The 20428-nt window shown below is 35.0% G+C and overlaps 1 protein-coding gene across 2 annotated transcripts in view; it reads right to left on the minus strand.

Annotated features, from left to right (window-relative positions):
• Hipk1 (homeodomain interacting protein kinase 1) overlaps nucleotides 1-20428 on the minus strand; it is a 54227-nt gene that overhangs the window by 23581 nt on the left and 10218 nt on the right. For both annotated transcript variants that reach the window (XM_047550956.1, XM_047550961.1), the window contains exons 2-4: nucleotides 19271-20348; nucleotides 10606-10729; nucleotides 447-566 (exon numbers count right to left, since the gene is read on the minus strand). In XM_047550956.1, the coding sequence (XP_047406912.1) occupies nucleotides 447-566; nucleotides 10606-10729; nucleotides 19271-20346 (1320 nt within the window). In that variant the 5' untranslated portion in view covers nucleotides 20347-20348. The remainder of the gene's footprint in view (nucleotides 1-446; nucleotides 567-10605; nucleotides 10730-19270; nucleotides 20349-20428) is intronic.

Here is a 20428-nt window from a genome sequence, read left to right on the forward strand (position 1 = left end):
AGAGTTATTCAAATAACTCTGATTTCTCAAATGAAAGGAATAAGTTCAGATACTTGTTTCAGGAACATATACGAGGCTTGAATGAGAACAGTTTGAAAAGTATATTGTTTTATCAAGTTTACTGAAAAATCTCTATAGAAAGTCACTACTAAATTTCTCTAGTTCTTCATACCACTTAATGATGAGCAATATTCTCCACATCCCCCTCAACTGCTGATTCAATATATACAAAATAATCTCAGATAACTGAACCGGCACTTATTTTGTTTTTTAACTAAGGATAAGGCCACATGGATACAATGAATGGTTTTTAAAGTGTCTCTTCCTGCAAACATACTTTCCTCACCTCCTTTCCCTCTTCTACCTCAAGAATTTAATAAATGAAGTCTGAATTCAAAGTTGGGGATGGGAGTACAGGAATGGGTAATACAGTAAGGAAGACAAACCTTAAGCCTCCACAGTGGGTAACCCAAATTAGGATCTCTGTTGAAAAACCTGGTTGTTTTTGTTCCAGCACTAAGAAGATATTCAGCTGGCAGACCTTGGGTTTGTGAAATGTAACGAATCTGAAACATTAAAGTCATTAAACATCAATTCAGAGTGAAAAAGGAAATTACTGAACACCTTTACACTAAAGCATTAACACTAGCCAAAAAAGGAAGGCATTGCAAATAAATGAACTCTTTAATCAATACAACTGAAATTGACCTGTAAATAAACATAAATACATAATGTTAATCCATTCACAGGTATTATCCAAATATTTATTTAGTTACTACCATGCTGTGAGAGATGCCATTTAAAGGGAAACCCAGTTTCGATATTTATTTATTTATTTGGTTAGTTAGTTAAGTTATTGGGGATTGAATCCAGAGATAACTCAACCTCTGGGCCACATTCCCAGTCTCTATTTTTTGAGACAGGATCTTGCTAAATTGCCTCACTAAGTTACTGAGGCTGGTCTTGAACTTGTGATCCTCCTGCCTCAGCCTCCTGAGTCACTGGGATTACAGACATGTACACCACTGTACCCAGTCCAGTTTTGAAAATTTTGAGTATAATCTCTCACTTTTTTGTTAGACTTTTGATATAAGGTTCAGAAAACTTTAGATTTCTAAGACATACCAAAATAGTTTCTAAAACCTCATTTTCATGAAGTAACTTTTTAAAATGCATTATTAAATTAGAAAGATTAGGAAAAAATTTCTTCAAACTCCTTCTTCCTTGGGTTCTATTGTTCTTATCAATTACCCCTATTCTAAATAGCCCACAGAGTTTCTCTCTCAACCAACACATTTAGTGCTTCATTTAGCTTCTCTATCTCCACCATCAGTAGGCAGCTGGTACTATATTTCATTCAGTCAACATTTAATAATCACCTCAAAAGTGTGCTGAGACTCAGGGGCAGAGGGTTCATGAAGTGAATACTATTTCCATAATAATAATAAAAAGTTATTCACCTTTTTCACTTTATTTCCAGAAATACACAGTACAGATTTCTAAAAGGTGATGTGAAGATGTCATTGCTTTGATAGCTATAAAGTGTGCACCTACATTTTTTTAAATGTTTTATTGTTCACAGCTGTTTGCTTCTACCTAACCAGAAAAGCTAAATATAAGAGGTAACTGTTTCTCTTCCCTCCTTGAGAGCAATACAAGAGGCAATTTTTTTCTTACAAGTTCACACCATATATAAGTGGCTATAATTAACATGAAATTAGAAACAAATTTGTAAAGAAGAAAAAGAATCCTGGTCAGGCACAGTGATGTACACTTATAATCCTAGCAAATCGAGAGGCTGAAACAAGAGGATCACAAGTTCGAGGCCAGCCTCAGAAACTTAGTGAGGCTGTAATTAATTAAGCAAGACTCTTGTCTCAAAATAAAAATTAAAAAGGGCAGGGGATGTAGCTCAGTGGTAAAGTGTCCCTGGGTTTGATCCCCAGGACCTTTCCCACAAAAGAAGAAAGAAAGAAAATAATCTTATTTCCCATCTCCTATCATCTCCAAAATTTCCAGCTTTAATTTCTAATGCAGTATATATTGATATTAATGATACATGCTACATAAACAGTTCTTTAGGATCCTCAATCGTTTTTTTTTTTTTTATTAGTGGAAAGCAGGAGTCAGGAAACTATGGACTACAGGCTAAATGTGGTCTACCATCATAACACTTTTAAACAAAATATTACTCCAAACACATGGGTGCTGCCTCACTGGAAACAAAACAGCATTAGCAAAATGGGGGTAGGGGATCTTAAACCTGGATATGAGGATTTTAAATGTGAACTTCTTTTGCATATGAAAAGGTGAAATATTTTTTAAATCCAGGATAAAATCTGCATAATGAAATACTACGCAGACATTTTAAGTGATAAGGTAGAGGGTATTTATTGACATCTAAAAATATTTCACAGTATGTACATTATGTAGAAAGGCATATTATAAAATAAATAAAACTTATTTTTTTTAAAAAATCACTACACTAATTCCAAGAGGCACATTTCTTCACATTAACATCTTTGAAATCAGAGTATGTGTTACAATTGATAGCTATCTTGGTTTAACAGTACAGTCTTTCCTTCTTTCTCAGAGATACAGAAAAAAATCAATGCAGTCTTAAATTTGATGAAATGTGCTCCTTCATTATCCACAATACATATATTTGGAGTAAAACTATATGTAGTACCTAGTTATTCGTTCTTTCAACAAGTGTTTATGGAGGCAAACAGTGATTTTAAAAACAGATGCAGTTCTTGCTCTCACGGAGTTTGCAGTCTAGTAAAGGAGACAGAGACTGAATGTGTAATTCAAACTAAGTTAGCACTGTGAAGAAGAAAAAAGTCTTCTATAAAAATAAATAAAAAAGGAACCTGACCTTGACTGGGAACTGGCAAGGAGAAGCTCCATGGAGAAGTGACACTTTAGAGGAAAAATGAGTAGACATTCACTAAATGAAATGAACAGGTGAGAGCAAAGTATTCCAAAGGAAGAGCCCAGCATGTGCAATGGCCTGTGCTGGAAAGAAGCGTATTATTTCATTCTTGGTACTGGGGGGATTTAATCTGGGGCACTTTACAACTGGGTACACCCCCAACCCTTTTTATCTTTTATTTTGAAACAGTGTTTCACTAAGTTGCTGAGGATCTCACTAAGGTGCTAAGGCTGGTTTCAAACTTTTGACCCTCCTATCTCAGCCTCCAAGTTGCTGGTATTACAGGATGTACCACCACACCCAGCAAGAATCATTCTTAACCTATGTTGAAAGATGTTGATGAGGGAAGAAGGGAGAGGAAGGGAAGGGGCTGTTACATGTAAAAGATCAAAGGTCATACTAAGGATGTAGTCCTTCATTCTAAAAGCAATGGAAAATCACTGAAGCCAAAGGTATGGCATATTCAGATTTGTGATTTGAAAAAAAAAAATGACTCTGGAAAAAAGATTGTAGAGATATCAGAGTAGAAAAGAGATATGATCTAGTAGCTCAGGTGACGAAGATAGCCTCGACTCATGTAGTAGATTGGGAAAAAAATGAATATGATCAAGAGGTATTTAGGACATAAAGAGGTGACATGCATGCCACCTACACATATCCTGCAATACATTTTCTTCATAGAATTTATCCCAATTGTACTATATAATTATTTATGTAATAATTTATATAATGATTTTCCCATTATCAAACTATAGCTTATACAAGGGCAAAGACAAAATATACCAAAATGTAGTGGGTTACCTCTGAGTTGTACAGGAAGTTGAAATCTTTGTCTCTTGGATTACACCATCTTTTCTAATTTTTCCATACTGGTGCATTTATGGAATTTAAATATTTAAAATTTTTGACACTATAAACTGAAAAGTGTTTCATCATGAAAAAAGAATCCTAATATTTCCACAAAGCTAATCAACAAAAAGCCAAAATTTAAGCAAATAAAAAATATATTGTCATTTGTTATTTTAAACAATTACAATATTTTTGACAAATTTGAAGCTATTAACTGTACATAAAAAGGGTGTAACACTTCACTTCAAGACTGACAAACATGGTATAAATCTCAGCTATAACATCTATGAAAAATTCACAGCTAATATCATACTTAATAACGAAAAACTGAACACTTTCCCCCTAAAATGAGAAACACAACAATGATGTCCACCATAGATATCTCTACTAACACTGAACTAGCACTTCAATGCAAAGCATTTAGACTGGGGAAAAAAAGTTATCAAGTTGAAAAGGAAGATGTATAACACTGTATTTGTAGATGACATGATCTTGTACATAGAAAATCATAAGGGACTCATAAAAACTATTAGAACTAAAGTTCTAGAAAATTATTGGAATCAACAGTTATAGGATATGAACTCAATTATAAAAATCAACTTTATATCAACACACTAGTAATGAATAATCTAAAAATAAAATTTAAAAAATCCATTCACTGCCAGGTGCAGTGGCGCACACCTGTAATCCCAGTGACTTGGAAGGAGGAGGTAGAAGGATTGCAAATTCAAGGGCAGCCTCAGCAATTTAGGAAGGACCTAAGAAATATGCAAGACCTTATCTCAAAATAAAAAATTAAAAGGGCTGAGGATGTAGCTTAGTGGTAAAGCACCCCTGAATTAAATGTCCAGTACCAAATAATTTAAATTTAAATTTAAAATAAAATAATTCATTCACTACAGCATCCAAAAAAACCTTAAAAATAAATTTAATAAAAGAAGTGCAAAACATGTACTCTGAAAGTTACAAAACACTGCTAAAGAAAACCTAAATAAATGTAAAGTTATCCCAGGTTTATGGATCAAAAGACTTAATACTATTAGGCAGTGACACTTAACAAACTGATCTACAAATTCAATGCGATCTCAATCAAAATCCCAACTGGCTTTATTGAAGAAATTGACAAGTTTATTCTTCTGAGTTCATACAGAAATGGAAGGGTCCCAAAGAGCCAAAATAATCTTGAAAAAACGACAAAGTTGTAGGATTCATACTTCCTGATTGTAAAAATTATTCCAAAGCTAAACTAATCAAAATGGTATGGTCCTATATAAAAAGATAAATATAGATGCCTAGACAATTTAAGGAGGAAAGAGGTCTTTTTCAGCAAATGTTCCTTCAGACACTGGGAGAAGTAAATATATATCCTTATAAAAAGAATTAAATTATACCCTTACCTTATACCATAAAAAAAATTCTCAGAATCAAAGACATAAACTTAAGAACTTAAATTATAAAACTCTTAGAAGAAAATTGAGAGGAAAAACTACAGGACATTAGATTTAGCAATGATTTCTTACATACAATACCAGAAGTATAAGCATCAAAAGAAAATATATAGAGCAAGCAATCATATAGAGCAAGCAATCATGAAATTCATCTGGAAGAATAAGAAACCCAGAATAGCTAAAACAATCCTTAGCAGGAAGAATGAAACAGGGGGTATCACAATACCAGAACTTCAACTATACTGCAAACCAATAGTAACAAAAATGGCATGGTATTGGCACCAAAATAGACAGGTAGATCAATGGTACAGAATAGAGGACATGGACACAAACCCAAATAAATACAATTTTCTCATACTACACAAAGGTGCCAAAAATATGCAATGGAGAAAAGATATCCTCTAAAACAAATGGTGCTGGGAAAACTGGAAATCCATATGCAACAGAATGAAACTAAACCCCTATCTCTCACCCTGCACAAAAATCAACTCACAATGGATCAAGGACCTTGAAATCAGATCAGAGACCCTGCATCTTATAGAAGAAAAAGTAGGTTCAAATCTTCAACATGTCAGCTTAGGATCAGACTTCCTTAACAGGACTCCCATAGCACAAGAAATAAAAGCAAGAATCAATAACTGGGATAGATTCAAACTAAATAGCTTTCTCTCAGCAAAGGAAACTATCAGCAATGCGAAGAGAGAGCCTACAGAGTGGGAGAAAATCTTTGCCACTCATACTTCAGATAGAGCACTCATTTCCAGAATATATAAAGAACTCAAAAAACTCTACACCAAGAATGCAAATAACCCAATCAACAAATGGGCTAAGGATATGAACAAACGATTCACAGAAGAAGATCTACAAGCAATCAACAAACATGAAAAAATGTTCACCATCTTTAGTAATAAGAGAAATGCAAATCGAAACTACCCTAAGATTCCATCTCACCCCAATTAGAATGGCGATTATCAAGAATACAAGCAACAAAAGGTGTTGGAGAGGATGTGGGGAAAAAGGTACACTCATACATTGCTGGTGGGGCTGCAAATTAGTGCAGTCACTCTGGAAAGCAGTGTGGAGATTCCTTAGAAAGCTTGGAATGGACCCACCATTTGAGCCAGCTATCCCACTCCTTGGCCTATACCCAAAGGACTGAAAATCAGCATACTACAGAGATACAGTAACATCAATGTTCATAGCTGCTCAATTCACAATAGCCAGACTGTGGAACCAACCTAGATGCCCTTCAATTGATGAATGGATAAAGAAACTGTGGTATATATATACAATGGAATATTACTCAGCTATAAAGAATAATAAAATTATGGCATTTGCAGGCAAATGGATGAAATTGGAGAATCATGTTAAGTGAGATAAGCCAATCTCAAAAATCCAAAAGACGAATGATCTCACTGATAAGTGGATGATGACATATAATGGGGGGTGGGAGGGGGGCAAGAATGGAGGAAGGAGGGACTGTATAGAGGGAAAAGAGAGGTGGGAGGGGTGGGGGGAAGGAAAAAAATAACGGAATGAATCAAACATCATTATGTAAATGTATGAATATGCAAATGGTATGCTGTTACTCCATTGTACAAACAGAAACAACATGTATCCCATTTGTTTACAATAAAAATAAATTAAAAAAAAAGAAAATATAGGCAAACTGGACTTTGTCAAAGTAAAAAACACTGGTGCATCAAACAATACATTAGTAGATAAAAAGGCAACCTATAGAATGGAAGAAAGAATTTGCAAAACATTTGGATTAATATTCAGAATATATACAGAACTACAGCAATAAAAGCACAACACCTACATTCAAAAATGGTCAATGGATTGAATAGACACTTCTTCAAATAAGCTATACAAATGTTCAATGAACACATGAAGAAAGACGCTCAACATCACTAATTAGATGGGTGCGGTGGCACAAGCCTATAATCCCAGTAGTTCAGGAGGCTGAGACAGGAGATCAGGAGTTCAAAGCCAGTCTCAGCAACTCAGCAAGACCCTAAGCAAATTAGTGAGACCCTGTTTCTAAATAAAAGAGCTGAGGATGTAGCTAGGTAGTAAAGCGCCCCTGGGCTCAATCCCTGGTTTGGGGTGGGGGTGGGGAATCACTAATTAGGGAAATGCAAATCAAAAGCACAAAGACTACCACTTCATACCCACAAGGATGGCTATTATCTTCAGAAAAACTCAGAATGAAAAAATTTTGGTTAGGATGTGGAGAAGTCAGAACCCTCATGTATTGCTGCTGAAAATGTAAAAATGATGTGGCCTGTGTGGAAAACAATTTGATGGTTCCTCAGGAAGTTAAACATAGAATTACCATAACCCAGCAATTTGGCTCCAAGTTATATAACTCGAAAGAACTGAAAACAGGGACTTACATACTTGTACACCAATGTTCACGGAAGCATTATTCACAATAGCCAAAAACAGTAACAACCCAAGAGTCTATCAATAGATGAATGGATAAAAGAAATTTAGTATATACATACAATGGAATATTGTTCAGCCATAAAAAGGAATGAAGCTCTGAAACAGCAATAGGGAGAAACCTTGAAAACATGCTAGGTAAAAGAAGCAAGTCACAGAATACCAGATATTATATGTGGTATATATGATATGCTATAGTGGGCTAATTTATAGAGAGAAAGTAGACTGGTGGTTGCCCAGAGGTGGGGGAAATAAGGTGATTAGGGGAGAATTGGGGATTAATTGCTATTAGATACTCTATTTATGGAGTGGTGAAATGTTCTAAAACTGACATGGTGATAGCTGTACAACCCTGTGAACATATTAAAAACTACTGAACGTACACTCCAAATGGTTGAATTATATAGTATGTGAATTACCTCTATAAAGTTGTTTAAAAAAAAAAGTTGGATCCTGCCATATGAATCCTTTTGTATCACCAGTGATACAAGACAAACCATCCCTAATCTATTCCCCAACAGCAGCATCCTATTTATTCAACATGAGAAAAACTACTTCCTCCTACCAGTTTCACATCAACACATTACAAACATTCTCACAATTATCAGATCAATTCTTTACAAGGAAAGCCCGTTGTAATGTATTTCAGTTTCCAAATCTAATTGTATTTGCTTTCACTTCCTAGGAAATTTATAATACCAATCTGTTTATTAAGATTGAAGCAATACCACAAAATGGTTGAGGAATGCCCTTAATAGCTCAGAGCAGAGTTGGTCCATAAACCAGCTGAAGTTGTACACAAAAAAATTGTTTGCATATTTTCTAAAAACATCCACAGCTTTCATCAGATTCTCAAAAAGGGCTGACACCCAAGGAGGAGTAAGAATGAACAGCTTGGTTCAACCAACACTGTGGTTTGGCATTATTTACTTTCTCTCACAGTTCTCTTGGATTTTTTTTTTTTTTTAAATAAGGAAACCACATTGTTTCTCATGAGGTAAAGAAAAGAAAGATTAAAAACTTATGAAACAAAAATATAACAACTCTTTTTCTATATTTCACTAAGTCAAGTACAAAAATGTCAAATTTTTGGAAGTTAGTAAATACTACATCTACTCAAACAGACTGAGGAGAGAAAATCCTAGACCAAATAGGAGAAAACACTGTTTTGCTATTTTTTCCTTCTAATCATTCCAGATAACCATTTATTTCTTGGAAAAAACAAAAACAAAAAACAAAAAAACTTGTACATCTACTATGTGCCAGACAGAATCAGAAGGAGCTTCCAGAAGAGGGTAAAATATTTCTCTTCCTCTCTCTCTCTTTTTTGAGGTGGGGTGGAACTGGGGATTGAACCAGGGGCCCTCTACCACTGAGCCAGATCCCTAGCCATATATATATACACACACACACACACACACACACACACACACACACACACATATATTTTTTTAGACAGTGTCTCACTAAGTCACCAAGGCTGACTTGAACTCATGATTCTCCTGCATCAGCCTCCCAAGTCACTGGAATTATAGGCTTGTACCACTGTGCCCAGCTTTAGAATGAATTTTTTTTTTTTTTTTAAGAACATAACAATTCACAATTTACTTCTAACTTAAAACTTTTCCCTTCAATGGACCAATTCCTTGAAAAATTATAACCTACCTTCTCCTAAAGCTTGTCTATTTTAACATAGAGATCCAATATTATAATATGTTACAACTCAGTAGATTCCTCCCATAAATTCTATTTTACAGAAAAACAATCTGTCATCATTTCTGGCACCTAAGGTATGCCAGTCTGAAGACAGTACTTATTTCAGTATGTGTCAAACATGTATAAAAAGAAATAAAAATACCTCTGAGTAAGTCAAAGTTCATTCTTAAAACTCCAGTTCTTCATCCTTACTTTTATATCTTAACTCACAAGACACAGTAGTTAAGCTAAGTCTCTAATAAACCATAATAGATATAAAAAGTACCACTCTTAAATGATACAAAATATAATCCTTTTTGTTTATTGTAGAGTTGAAAATATAACATTAGACCATGAAAGAAGGTATAGATAAATACTAGAAGGAAAGCAGAGAAAATTCTATTATCCCTTAAAAAACTTTTTAGTAATAATTGGACTCTTCTTTTCCTAGTACCTGAAGTACCTCTCTTCCTCTGGAATCTATTTCACTAGTAGCTATAGTTGACTGATCCTTGAACAATGCCAGGGTTCAAAGGGTAGCATGCTGATGCTCAACCCCATGGCTGAAAATCCACGCGTAACTTTTAACTCCCCCAAACTAATAAGCCTGCTATTGACCAGAAGTCTTACCAATTAAAAATGTTAGATTAACACATTTTTTTATGTTATACACATTACATATGGTGAAAAACATGCAAGAACCACAAGATATCAGTTTTTCCTGCTACATGCAGTTTATGGGAATGTTAGAGTAGAGATGATTACCATCACTTAGCATTTTAAGCAGATACTTAACTACACTTGAGCTCACCACAACTGCAACAGGAGGAGGCTACAAAATTATTATAGTAGTACAGTATGTACTATAGTTAAGTTCTAGCAGTTATGATTTAATACTTCTTCACTATGTTTATATTTCTCTTAACTGTGAATGGCATCATGTATAGTTTATTTGTATAAGTTTTGATAAATATTAATTTTTTATAATGTGTACATATTTTATGGTAATAAATGCTAACAGACTATTACCTACATGTATTTTATGCACCCATGACATACCTAATTTTTCTTAATTTTTTTCAATATTTCTAGGCTACATGGTGGGTCAGTGAGTTCTTTCAAATTATTCCCAATCTCAAAAAACAAAAGTCCATGCAATTCAAACCCATGTTACTCAAGAGTCAAACTTGTATTTGTTATTTTTATTTCTATCCAAATAAACATTCTTACCTGATCATATTCTGAAGCACCAGGATAAAGAGGCCATCCCAGGAACAGTTCAGCTATTACACAGCCCAGTGACCACATATCAATAGCTTCACAAAATGGTAATCCGAGAATAATTTCAGGGGCTCTAGCCAATACAAAAATATTAGATAAAAAAATAAACATTAATGGGAGAAATTAACTATGTTGACTAAATCTTGTTTTAGCTAAAGATTCATTTATTTAATGAAACTGAAAACAATTAGTCAATTTAGAATTCAGAATTTTTTGAATTTTACAAAGATAATACAGGACATAAATCATGTATTACACAATAATCCTAATGGGCAGGGCAGTGCCCCATAATCAAACACATTAATATTTCTGCAACAAAATCATGAATAGGCATATAAAGCTGGCTAAATACTTTATTTTTATTTATTTATTTATTTATTTATTTATTTATTTTTAGTACCAGGGACTGAACCCAGGAATACTTAACCACTGCTTCACATCCCAAGCCCTTTTTATTTTTTATTTTGAGACGGGTTCTCTCGAAATTGCTAGGGCCTTGCTGAGTTGATGAGGCTGGCTTTGAATTCACCATCCTCTTGCCTCAGCCCCCTGAGCCACTGGGATTACAGGTCTGTGTCACTGTGCTTGGCTAAATAAAGACTTTAAATAGTCCTACGATAGTTTCAGTTAGGTCTTGCCAATAAATGAGTTTATACCAACTTAAGGAAGGCTTTCAATTTTGAGAGCTTTCTGAATGTTGGAATCAAAAAGAGCATTTTTTTTAAATTATAAAACCCTTTTAATTATTAAAAAAAAAAAAAAACAATTAAACATCCTGGTCAATAAATACACCTTTGTGACAAAAATGCTTCCTGAAAAGACATGGTGGTTGTCAGTACACTCTAGAGCCAAACTGTCAGGGTCTGAAACCTAGCTCCATCATTTAATAGCTATGGTAAGCACAATATTTAATCTCTCTGTGCCTCAGATTCCTCATCTATAAAGTGAAGATAATTAAGAGTATCTATCACACAGTGTTTCTGTGACATTTTAAAAAATTAATATAATCAAGTTCTTGGACCAATGTCTGGCATATGGCAAGCTCTAGGTGTTATATATAATAATAACTATTATTATATTATCATTATTTTAAAACTTGGAACTCTTTTGTGCTCTTAGAAATATTCACTTCTACTAACACATAAGAAGCATAACCATAGGGAACCTTAAAGAGAAGAATAAAGTAATCCATAAACTAAGAATTTTATATATATATGAACACATCTAAAAACTGTTGTCCCCATTTGTAGAGGAAACTAAAGCAAAGAAAGATTAAGTAATTTGCCCAAAATCACAGTTATTAAATAGCACAGCAAGGATTTGAATCTCAGCAGTCTGTCTGGCTCCAAAATTAATACATCATCCTATATTTCAATGAATAAAAGTTACATACATACCCATATACATAAATCTACTTGGTATGGTGGTATACACGGGTATTTCTCTGACTAAAATTAAGAGAAAAAAGTAGTTTCAAAACAGGAATGGTTGACTGGGGTTGTGGCTCAGTGGTAGAGCACTCGCCTAGCACTCGTGAAACCCACGGTTTGATCCTCAGCACTACACAAAAATAAAATAAAGTTATTGTGTCCACATACAACTAAAAAATATATATTAAAAAAAAAAAAAAGAATGGTAGGGGCTGGGGTTATAGTTGAGTGGTAGCAGACACAATGCCTTGGGTTTGAGTCCCAAGTACCAAAAAAAAAAAAAAAAACAAGATGCAGGGGTGGGAAGGAATACTAATAGATACTATTACTACCAATAATAAATGACATAGATAGCGCCTACAATGTGCTGTGAATTGTTCTAAGTTCTTTATGTTAAATCACTTGATTTTTACAATAAATCCTAAAAAAAAAGGCATTATTGTGCGTCACCAACTGTTACATTTTTCATATTTTAACATCTTTGAAATTAAGATTCTTGCAAATAGTTTAATGGAAGTGTTTTTACTTTCTTAATAGTACTATATAAAAAATGTTGTATCTTGTAATCAATGGTATCTTAAGATTCTGTGTAACAGCATATTATCTCCATTTGACAAATGAATAAATTGATAGGTTAAATAATTTACCTGAGGCTACACAACTACTAAACAATGGAGCCCATTGTTTGGATCTAGAATCTGAACTCTTAAACACTATATCTTCTTCTCTAATGATTTCCTTTCCTTCTTAAAACATCACAGAATTTGGATCTGTAAGGACACTCCAGATCCAAATGGAAAAGCAAATCTCTCCGTGAAGAACCACCTAACTAGTCGTGTATTCTCATGAACTGCCTAGGTTTCCAAAACTTTAGTTTCAAGTAATATATGCCTGTTGTTGCATTGTGTGTGTGCATATGTGTGTTGGAGGAGGTGGTATTTAGGCAAAGAAGGTATAAAGTAAAGATACTTCCCTGAAGAATATTCTTTACAACTAATTATATATAAGAAGCTAAAATAGCGAGGGGGTCTCTGTAGGGTTTAAAAGCTTTCCTGATCTTTATCCTGAAATAGCATAATACTTAGGTCTGTTCAGACATATACCACTTGATAGCTAAGGGTAGAACCAGTAATATCACCAGATTTTATAGTATTTGAATATGAAGTATAGTTTTCTTCACCAAAGAAATTACTCTTAAAGTGATATTTCTGCCAGGCATGATGGTACACATCTGTAATCCCAGCTACTTGGGAGCTTGAGGCAGAAGGATCACAAGTTTGAGATCAGCCTGGGGAACTTGGCAAGTACCTGTGTCCAAAAAAAAAAAAAAAAAAAAAAAAAAAAAAAAAAAAGAGCTAGGGATGTAGCTCAGTGGTAGAGCATTTGCCTAGCATTCATGAGACTCTTTGTTCAATCTGTAGTACTGCAAAAAAAAAAAAAAAAGAAAAAAGAAATATTGTTCCTTTTGCAAGTAGCTAGAACCATGTATTACTGATGGAATTTCCAAGATCCATTAATTCCCAGCATTATGGCATGTTTTTAAGACCACGTAAAGTTGGAGCATTAATAAAGCAGAGAGTAAGAGTATCCAGAACCAATACAAAAGCTTTTCTAAAATTGAAAAAGAACAAAATTTTCTACTGTCAGTGAGCAGAATCATTAATTTTCAAGTTTATGACTGCCAAAAATAGCTGGCAAGGAGAGTGCAAATGGCTTTGTGCCAAAATAAAAACTGGGCTTAGAACTTCCAAAGCATCAACTGGAGAGCAGGAGATTGATTTTTGCCATTCCCATCATACCGAGAAGACATTTTAAAGTCCAAAAGATAGGTCACAAGAGAATGACCAGGCCACTCAATAACTTCTTTAAAAAAGTAGCACATAATAATTTGATAACCAGTAATACCATAAAGCTTAAAGTTTCAAGGAAATTAGGGAAAATTCCAGTCCCAAACCCCATTTAAAAAACAAAAAACTGAAAACTGGCTGGAATCAGTTTTTTCATTTGGTCTCATCCTGCTTCTGGAGTGACAAAAGCAGCTAAGGATTTTCAGCAAAAACTCACTCAAAACAGTAACTATTCCCTTACAAACAGCCAATTATCAAAAAAAAAAAAAAAAAATCTAGCTATCTATAACATAAATATAAAATAAAGATTCTCAGTCCAAGGGCTTTTCATCATTCGGGCCTAAAATGTTCAACTGATCTAACTCTGGGAAGCAAGAAGACTGAAGTTATTTTCTCCTTTGCTGAACAGTAAAGCATCATTAAAGGTTTACCTTTAAGAAGACAAGAACTGAATGTTTTAAACTATGAATTTAGATTATAATTCTTGGAAATATTTTCATTACATCTTTTCTCTTGGCCTCCATTCTTTTTCATTCCTTCAAAATACAGTCTATGTGGGCTGGGGACATAGCTGAGTTGGTAGAGTGTTTGCCTTGCAAGCACAAGGCCCTGGGTTCAATTTCCAGGACCGCAAAAAAAAAAAAAAAAAAGAAAGAAAGAAAGAAAATACAGTCTATGGAGGGACCAGGTATATCATCATTGACAGCTTAGCATTAATGAGGCCCTAGGTTTGATCCCCAACAACACACACACACACACACACAGAGTATCTATGGATACTAAAACCCTGGTTCTACATCATCTGTATAAGAAAGCTGAATTAGATAATGACTCTTATAGGTCCCTTTCCAATTCTAACATTCTAACAACTGGGCAATTAAAAAGATTACTCAAGCACAGAAAAGAGAAAGCAAAAAACAAAAAACGTGACTGTATTCACTTCAGTAGGAAAATGGCATTAACTGTGCTTTGGACAAAGTAGTCTCTTCTTTGAAGATACATCCCATCCCCAAAAACAAATACTAAACAGGCTTTAATTACTACTGCCTTTTGGATTCCTAACTTTAAACTTCTTTGAATTGAAAAGTTCCTCCAAGATCATAAAGTTTTATTTCACTGGCACCCAGATCAAGCCCAGGTTGGGATGGCTTAAAAGCACAAATCATTTTCTGATCATTTTCATGAATATTCTTGTTTCTCTTTTCCCATTTCAGATGTATCAAATCTACTCACTTGCTAGATCAGAAATGTTACAGTAAGTCTAACTTCCTGCATCCATGGCTTAGTTGAAACTGTAGTTTCACTGTCAGAGGAAATTACATGGTTGTTGTCTAAACTTTAAGCTAGACTTTTCTTCTCTACATTTTATCCTTCCCTAAGTAAGAGTGATCTTAGCTTGAAATAAAGGTTGGTTAGTTTGTTCAGAATGGAAAAGCATTATGCTGAGCACGGTGGCACACACCTCAAATCCTAGCGACTCAGGAGGCTGAGGCAGGAGGAGCACAAGTTCATGACCAATCTCAGCACTTATTGAGACACTGTTCAAAATAAAATTTTAAAAAGAGTTGGTGGTATAGCTCAGTGGTAGAGTGCCCCTGGGTTCAATCCCAATACCACAAATAAATAAGAATGGAAAAGCATTGAGCTTTTAAGTATGGCAAACCTTTTTCCCTAAAACCCAACCCCAAAAGATGGCAACTTCTCTTGGATGTTCACATTGTACACTTACAGTAGGTCAGAAAATAAAGTATATCACTTCTATTGCCAGAATCACTTAGACAAGCCCATGGCCAATAGAGATAGGTCTATGGCAAGTTTCTACCAAATGAAAACCTTTTGGCATTTATTAGCAAGACAAAACAACGTAATCTAAAAAGGAGGGTAACAAAGAAGGCTAGGTTTGGAGCCAGAATGATTTGCCAGCCAAAAGGATTTCACAGAAGTTTTCTGAAAGACAAAAAGGCCAGGACTTAACAGATTCTATAATGGCAACAAAGCAACAGGAAAGAAGCTTAAGAGAACCACTGCCCATACAGGATACAACTGAGTGGTAAAGAAGAAATGCCTGAGCGGCTATTATCAAATATTACTGTGAAACAACACAATGCACATGTTAAATCCTAAACACGGTTAAGTCATGGATGCTGAACTTCAAAATAACACAGTAATTACACAGTAACAAACAGAATGAACTTCTATTTTTTACGAGCTAAACATAGCTCAACTTAAAATTATATCAACAATCAAAATGCATGAGACATATAGGAAACATTGTTAATCTCAAAGGACAGTTTAAATCAAAAGAATAAGGAAAGGTTTAAGATCAGAAACCTAACACTGAAAATTATTTAAATGAACTGCACATTAGAGAAAACTAAACAAATTTCTTATACCTTCAAATCTCGTATAGCCTTTAAGTGAAAATTCTATCAAAAATGATTTCATGAAAAAATAATTCTCTTTGCTCTCCCTTTACCCATTTAAAAACTGCTGTTATGCTGGGGAAGTAGCTCAGTGGTAGAGCACTGGTCTAGCATGCACAAGGACCTGAGTTCCATCCCTGCCACTGCAAAAACAAAAAAAATTGCTGTTACCTATCTTTGACAAGGCACACAAGTAGTTAAAGAACACCTGCAGGCACTGAATAAAGATTCTGAAAGCTGATAAACCCTCATCCTTCAGCTGTGATCACCCTCTTACCTCCTACAGAGTGTTTTGTATAGTTGTACTGTGTGTTCACAATACACATAGTGGAGGAATTGATCAAAGGAGAGTATTAAAAGCAACTTGTAGCTGGCATCTAAAACTCTTAAAGCATAAATAAATAAGTGAAAGTGAAAATCTCAAAATTAGCCAAGGTTGCCTTATGGCAGTATGAAACAAAAACCAAAGGCTTTTCTTATTTTGTCTCAAGTAAAAAACGGCATGGCTTTTTAAAACTATAAAAAGATAAAAATAAGTAAGTATGGATTAAAAGATAATGTCACTGGGCACAGCTGCACACACCTGTAATCCCACTGGCTTGGGAGGCTGAGGCAGGAGGATCACGAGTTCAAAGCCAGCCCAGCAACTTAGCAAGGCACTAAGCAACTCAGTGAGATCCTGTCTCTAAATATATAAAAGACAAAAAAGGGCTGGGGATGTGGCTCAATGGGTGAGTGCCCCTGAGTTCAATCCCCAAAACCAAAAAAAAAAAAAAATGATGTCATTAAGATGTGGGAAACAGTTTAGTGGCACCTCAGAAAGTTAAACATAGAATTACCATATGACCCATCAATTTCACTCCAAGCTAAAATAACTGAAAAAAGGAACTTAATAGACTTACACAGAAATGTTCACAGCAGCATTACTCACAACAGTCAAAAGGTGGTAATAACCCAAGTGTCTATCAACAGATGAATGGATAAATAAAATGTGGTATATACATACAATGGAATATCATTTAGCCATAAAAAGGAATAGTTAAGATACATCCTACAGCATGAATTAACCTCAAAAACATTATGCTTAGTGCTAAGTGGAATACATGAGACACAAAAGAACAAATATTGTATGATTCTATTTATATGCAGTGTCTAGAATGGCAAATTAAGAGACAAAATCAAATAGAGGTTACTGGGGATAGGAAGAAGAGGAGAACAGAAGCTACTACTTATTGGTTACAGAGTTTATTTTGGGTGACAAAGAGAGTTGATGGCTTCATTTCTTTTTTTACAAAGCACTGTAATGTATTTAACAGACAGTGGTGATGATAACACAACACTGTGAGTGTACTTAATACCAGTGAACAGTATCTGTTATGATTTGGATCTTAACTGTTCATCAAAGGCTCATGGTTTTGTCCTCTGGTGATGGCACTACTGGGAGATGGTAGGACCTTTAAGAAACACAGCCTAGTGGAAGGAAGTTCACTGAGAGCCTAACCTTGAAGGGATAATGGAACATGAATCCTTTCCTTTCTCCCTCACCCTCTCTCTGTTTCCCAATTAACATGAGGTGAACAATTAAGCTCTATCACTGTGTTCCTCACCATGATGTTCTGCCTTAGTACTGGCAAAGTGACCAGACAAAGCAACCTAAAACTGAAACCTCTGCAACCAAGAGACAAAAATAAATCTTCCCTCCTTATAAGCTGCTTATCTCATGTACAATACAAAATAGTAAAAATGGTACATATGTCATATAGATTTTACAATTTAAAAAAATTGTGTAGATGGCAATTTTTTCTGAGTCTTTGTATGGACTGAAATATTTTTGTGTTATCTATTTTTTTGTGATTATTTGAATTGTTTCACTTTTTTCTTCCTTTTTTTTTTTTTTTTTGGTGGTGATGAGAATCAAATCCAGGACCTCATTCATTCTAGACAAGTGGTATACCACTGCCCATTTCATTTCTTTTTTTTTTTTTTGGCAGTGCTGGAGATTGAACCCAGGACCCACTCTACCAACTGAGCTATATTCCCAGTCCTCATTTCATTTCTTGATTAAATGCTTACACGATCTGTATTTGACACATGACTATTAAACTAAATATCAGATTCCTTAAAATTAAAGTAACTAAAGGTGGTACTAAGAAATAACAGCACATTTAAAAAGAGCCTTGGTCATTGTATAGATAAAATTATACATATAGATATATATGTGTGTGGGCGCGCATGTGTGTGTGTGTGTGTATATATATATATATATATATATATATATATATATATATCTCAGCATTTAAGTACTGTCCTAATAATTACTATACATTAAAAGGGTAGCTACATTGCAGTTATTAATCAAGAAATATAAATCACTAAAGTGTAAGTAACTTAGGCCAAGGCTATTCTAGGATAACCAAATAAGTTCAAAGTATTATAGAGAACGTTACAACAGGAAGAGACCATAACAATATCTAATCTAATTCTCACTGTTACAGAAGAAAGAAATGTAAAACAATAAAATGCTGCTATAGTTAAACCTGGAGTTATTCCCAAGGCATTTTATCTGCCAAGATATGAACTTGGAAAAAATAGCAGCAAATGCCCAAATTCATTACAAATAAGTAAGTATATACTTAAAGACAGCTTAAAATAGGAAAATGAAGTATAATGGTAGTAAAGAAATAACCAGATATTAGTATAATTTAGATTCTAAATCAGACTGAGTTAATTTTTCTAATGTTAAATAAAATTTCAGAAAGAAGATAATGTTACATACAAGAATGCCACATACATATGTAATGAGCTAAAATACATCCTATTTCTACCATTCACTGTTAAAAGTCTTATGTAATAAATGTTAAATATAAGGACAGTTCTCTAGCCTCACATACGATTTTCAATATTTTCCACTTGCCTGTAGTAACGTGACTGTAGATAGGTTGAACACACAGCTTTGGAAACGTGACTAGCAGAACCAAAGTCAATGACCTTCACTCGGTAGGGTTGGCGAACTGGATCGACAAGCATTATGTTTTCAGGTTTAAGGTCAGCATGAATCAGACCAAGACTCTTGAGCTTCATCAAGGCTGTGGCCACCTGCTGCAAGATTGGTCTGATGTACTTGAGTGGCAGTGGGCTAAACTTGTTCTGCTTCAGAAAATCATATAAGTTCTGCTCCAACATCTCAAACACAAGGCAGGTATGATTCTTATGCTGAAAGCACTCATAAGAACGGACAAAATTATACTCATCTGCATTTTCACTGCTCAGGCGAGAAAGGATGCTCACTTCAATCTGTCCTTGTCTGGCATAGGAGGGGTGGTTTTTTAAGATTTTAATAGCCACAATTTCCTTGGTGCTCCGCTTCCAGCACTTAGCCACCTGTCCAAATGTCCCCCGGCCTAGGAACTCCAAGACTTCATAGCTATTGGTCATAGAGCAAAGGATTTCATGCTGGACCAGTTGATAATCCCCTTCTCCGCTAGAACTGCTACTCTTTGTGGTCACAGTGGTGGTTGTGGCAGCAGCACCCACCACAGTCCTGTTTTGCAGCATGAGAGGGGGATGTTCTTCTATGATCTGTACGCTACCGTTGCTGTCAACTTCCTCACTTTTTCTTTTCAATCCACATTTTTGATATGGCTCAAGCAAAGAAACGTTGCTTCTGTGAGTCAGGGTCTGGCTGTTTTGGAAGGTTGATGTAGCTGCACTGCCAGAGCTATCAGCTGCTGTTACAACAATATGCTCCACTGCAGGAGCTGGGAGGAGGAGACCCTGGTCGTAAGCAGGAATACTGAAATTTGCTACCTGGTGAGAGGAGTTGGCTTGCCCTTGTGTGGCTGGGAGGGTTTTACTGTGGGTATAATATTTGTCGTTGCTGCTCTGTCCTGAAACATCCCAGCCAGAGGGCTCTATTTTCAGTTTCTTCGCACTGCAGAAGGCACTCGACGACACTGATGGGGGGGAAAACACCTGCAGCTGTGATGCCATACCTACATGGAGAGAAAGGAAGAATCAGACCACAAGTCTTAGCAACAGCACATACGAAAACACTTAAGTTGATAAAAGAAAC

This window comes from Sciurus carolinensis, chromosome 1 (genome assembly GCF_902686445.1).
Source record: "Sciurus carolinensis chromosome 1, mSciCar1.2, whole genome shotgun sequence".
NCBI lineage: Eukaryota > Metazoa > Chordata > Mammalia > Rodentia > Sciuridae > Sciurus > Sciurus carolinensis.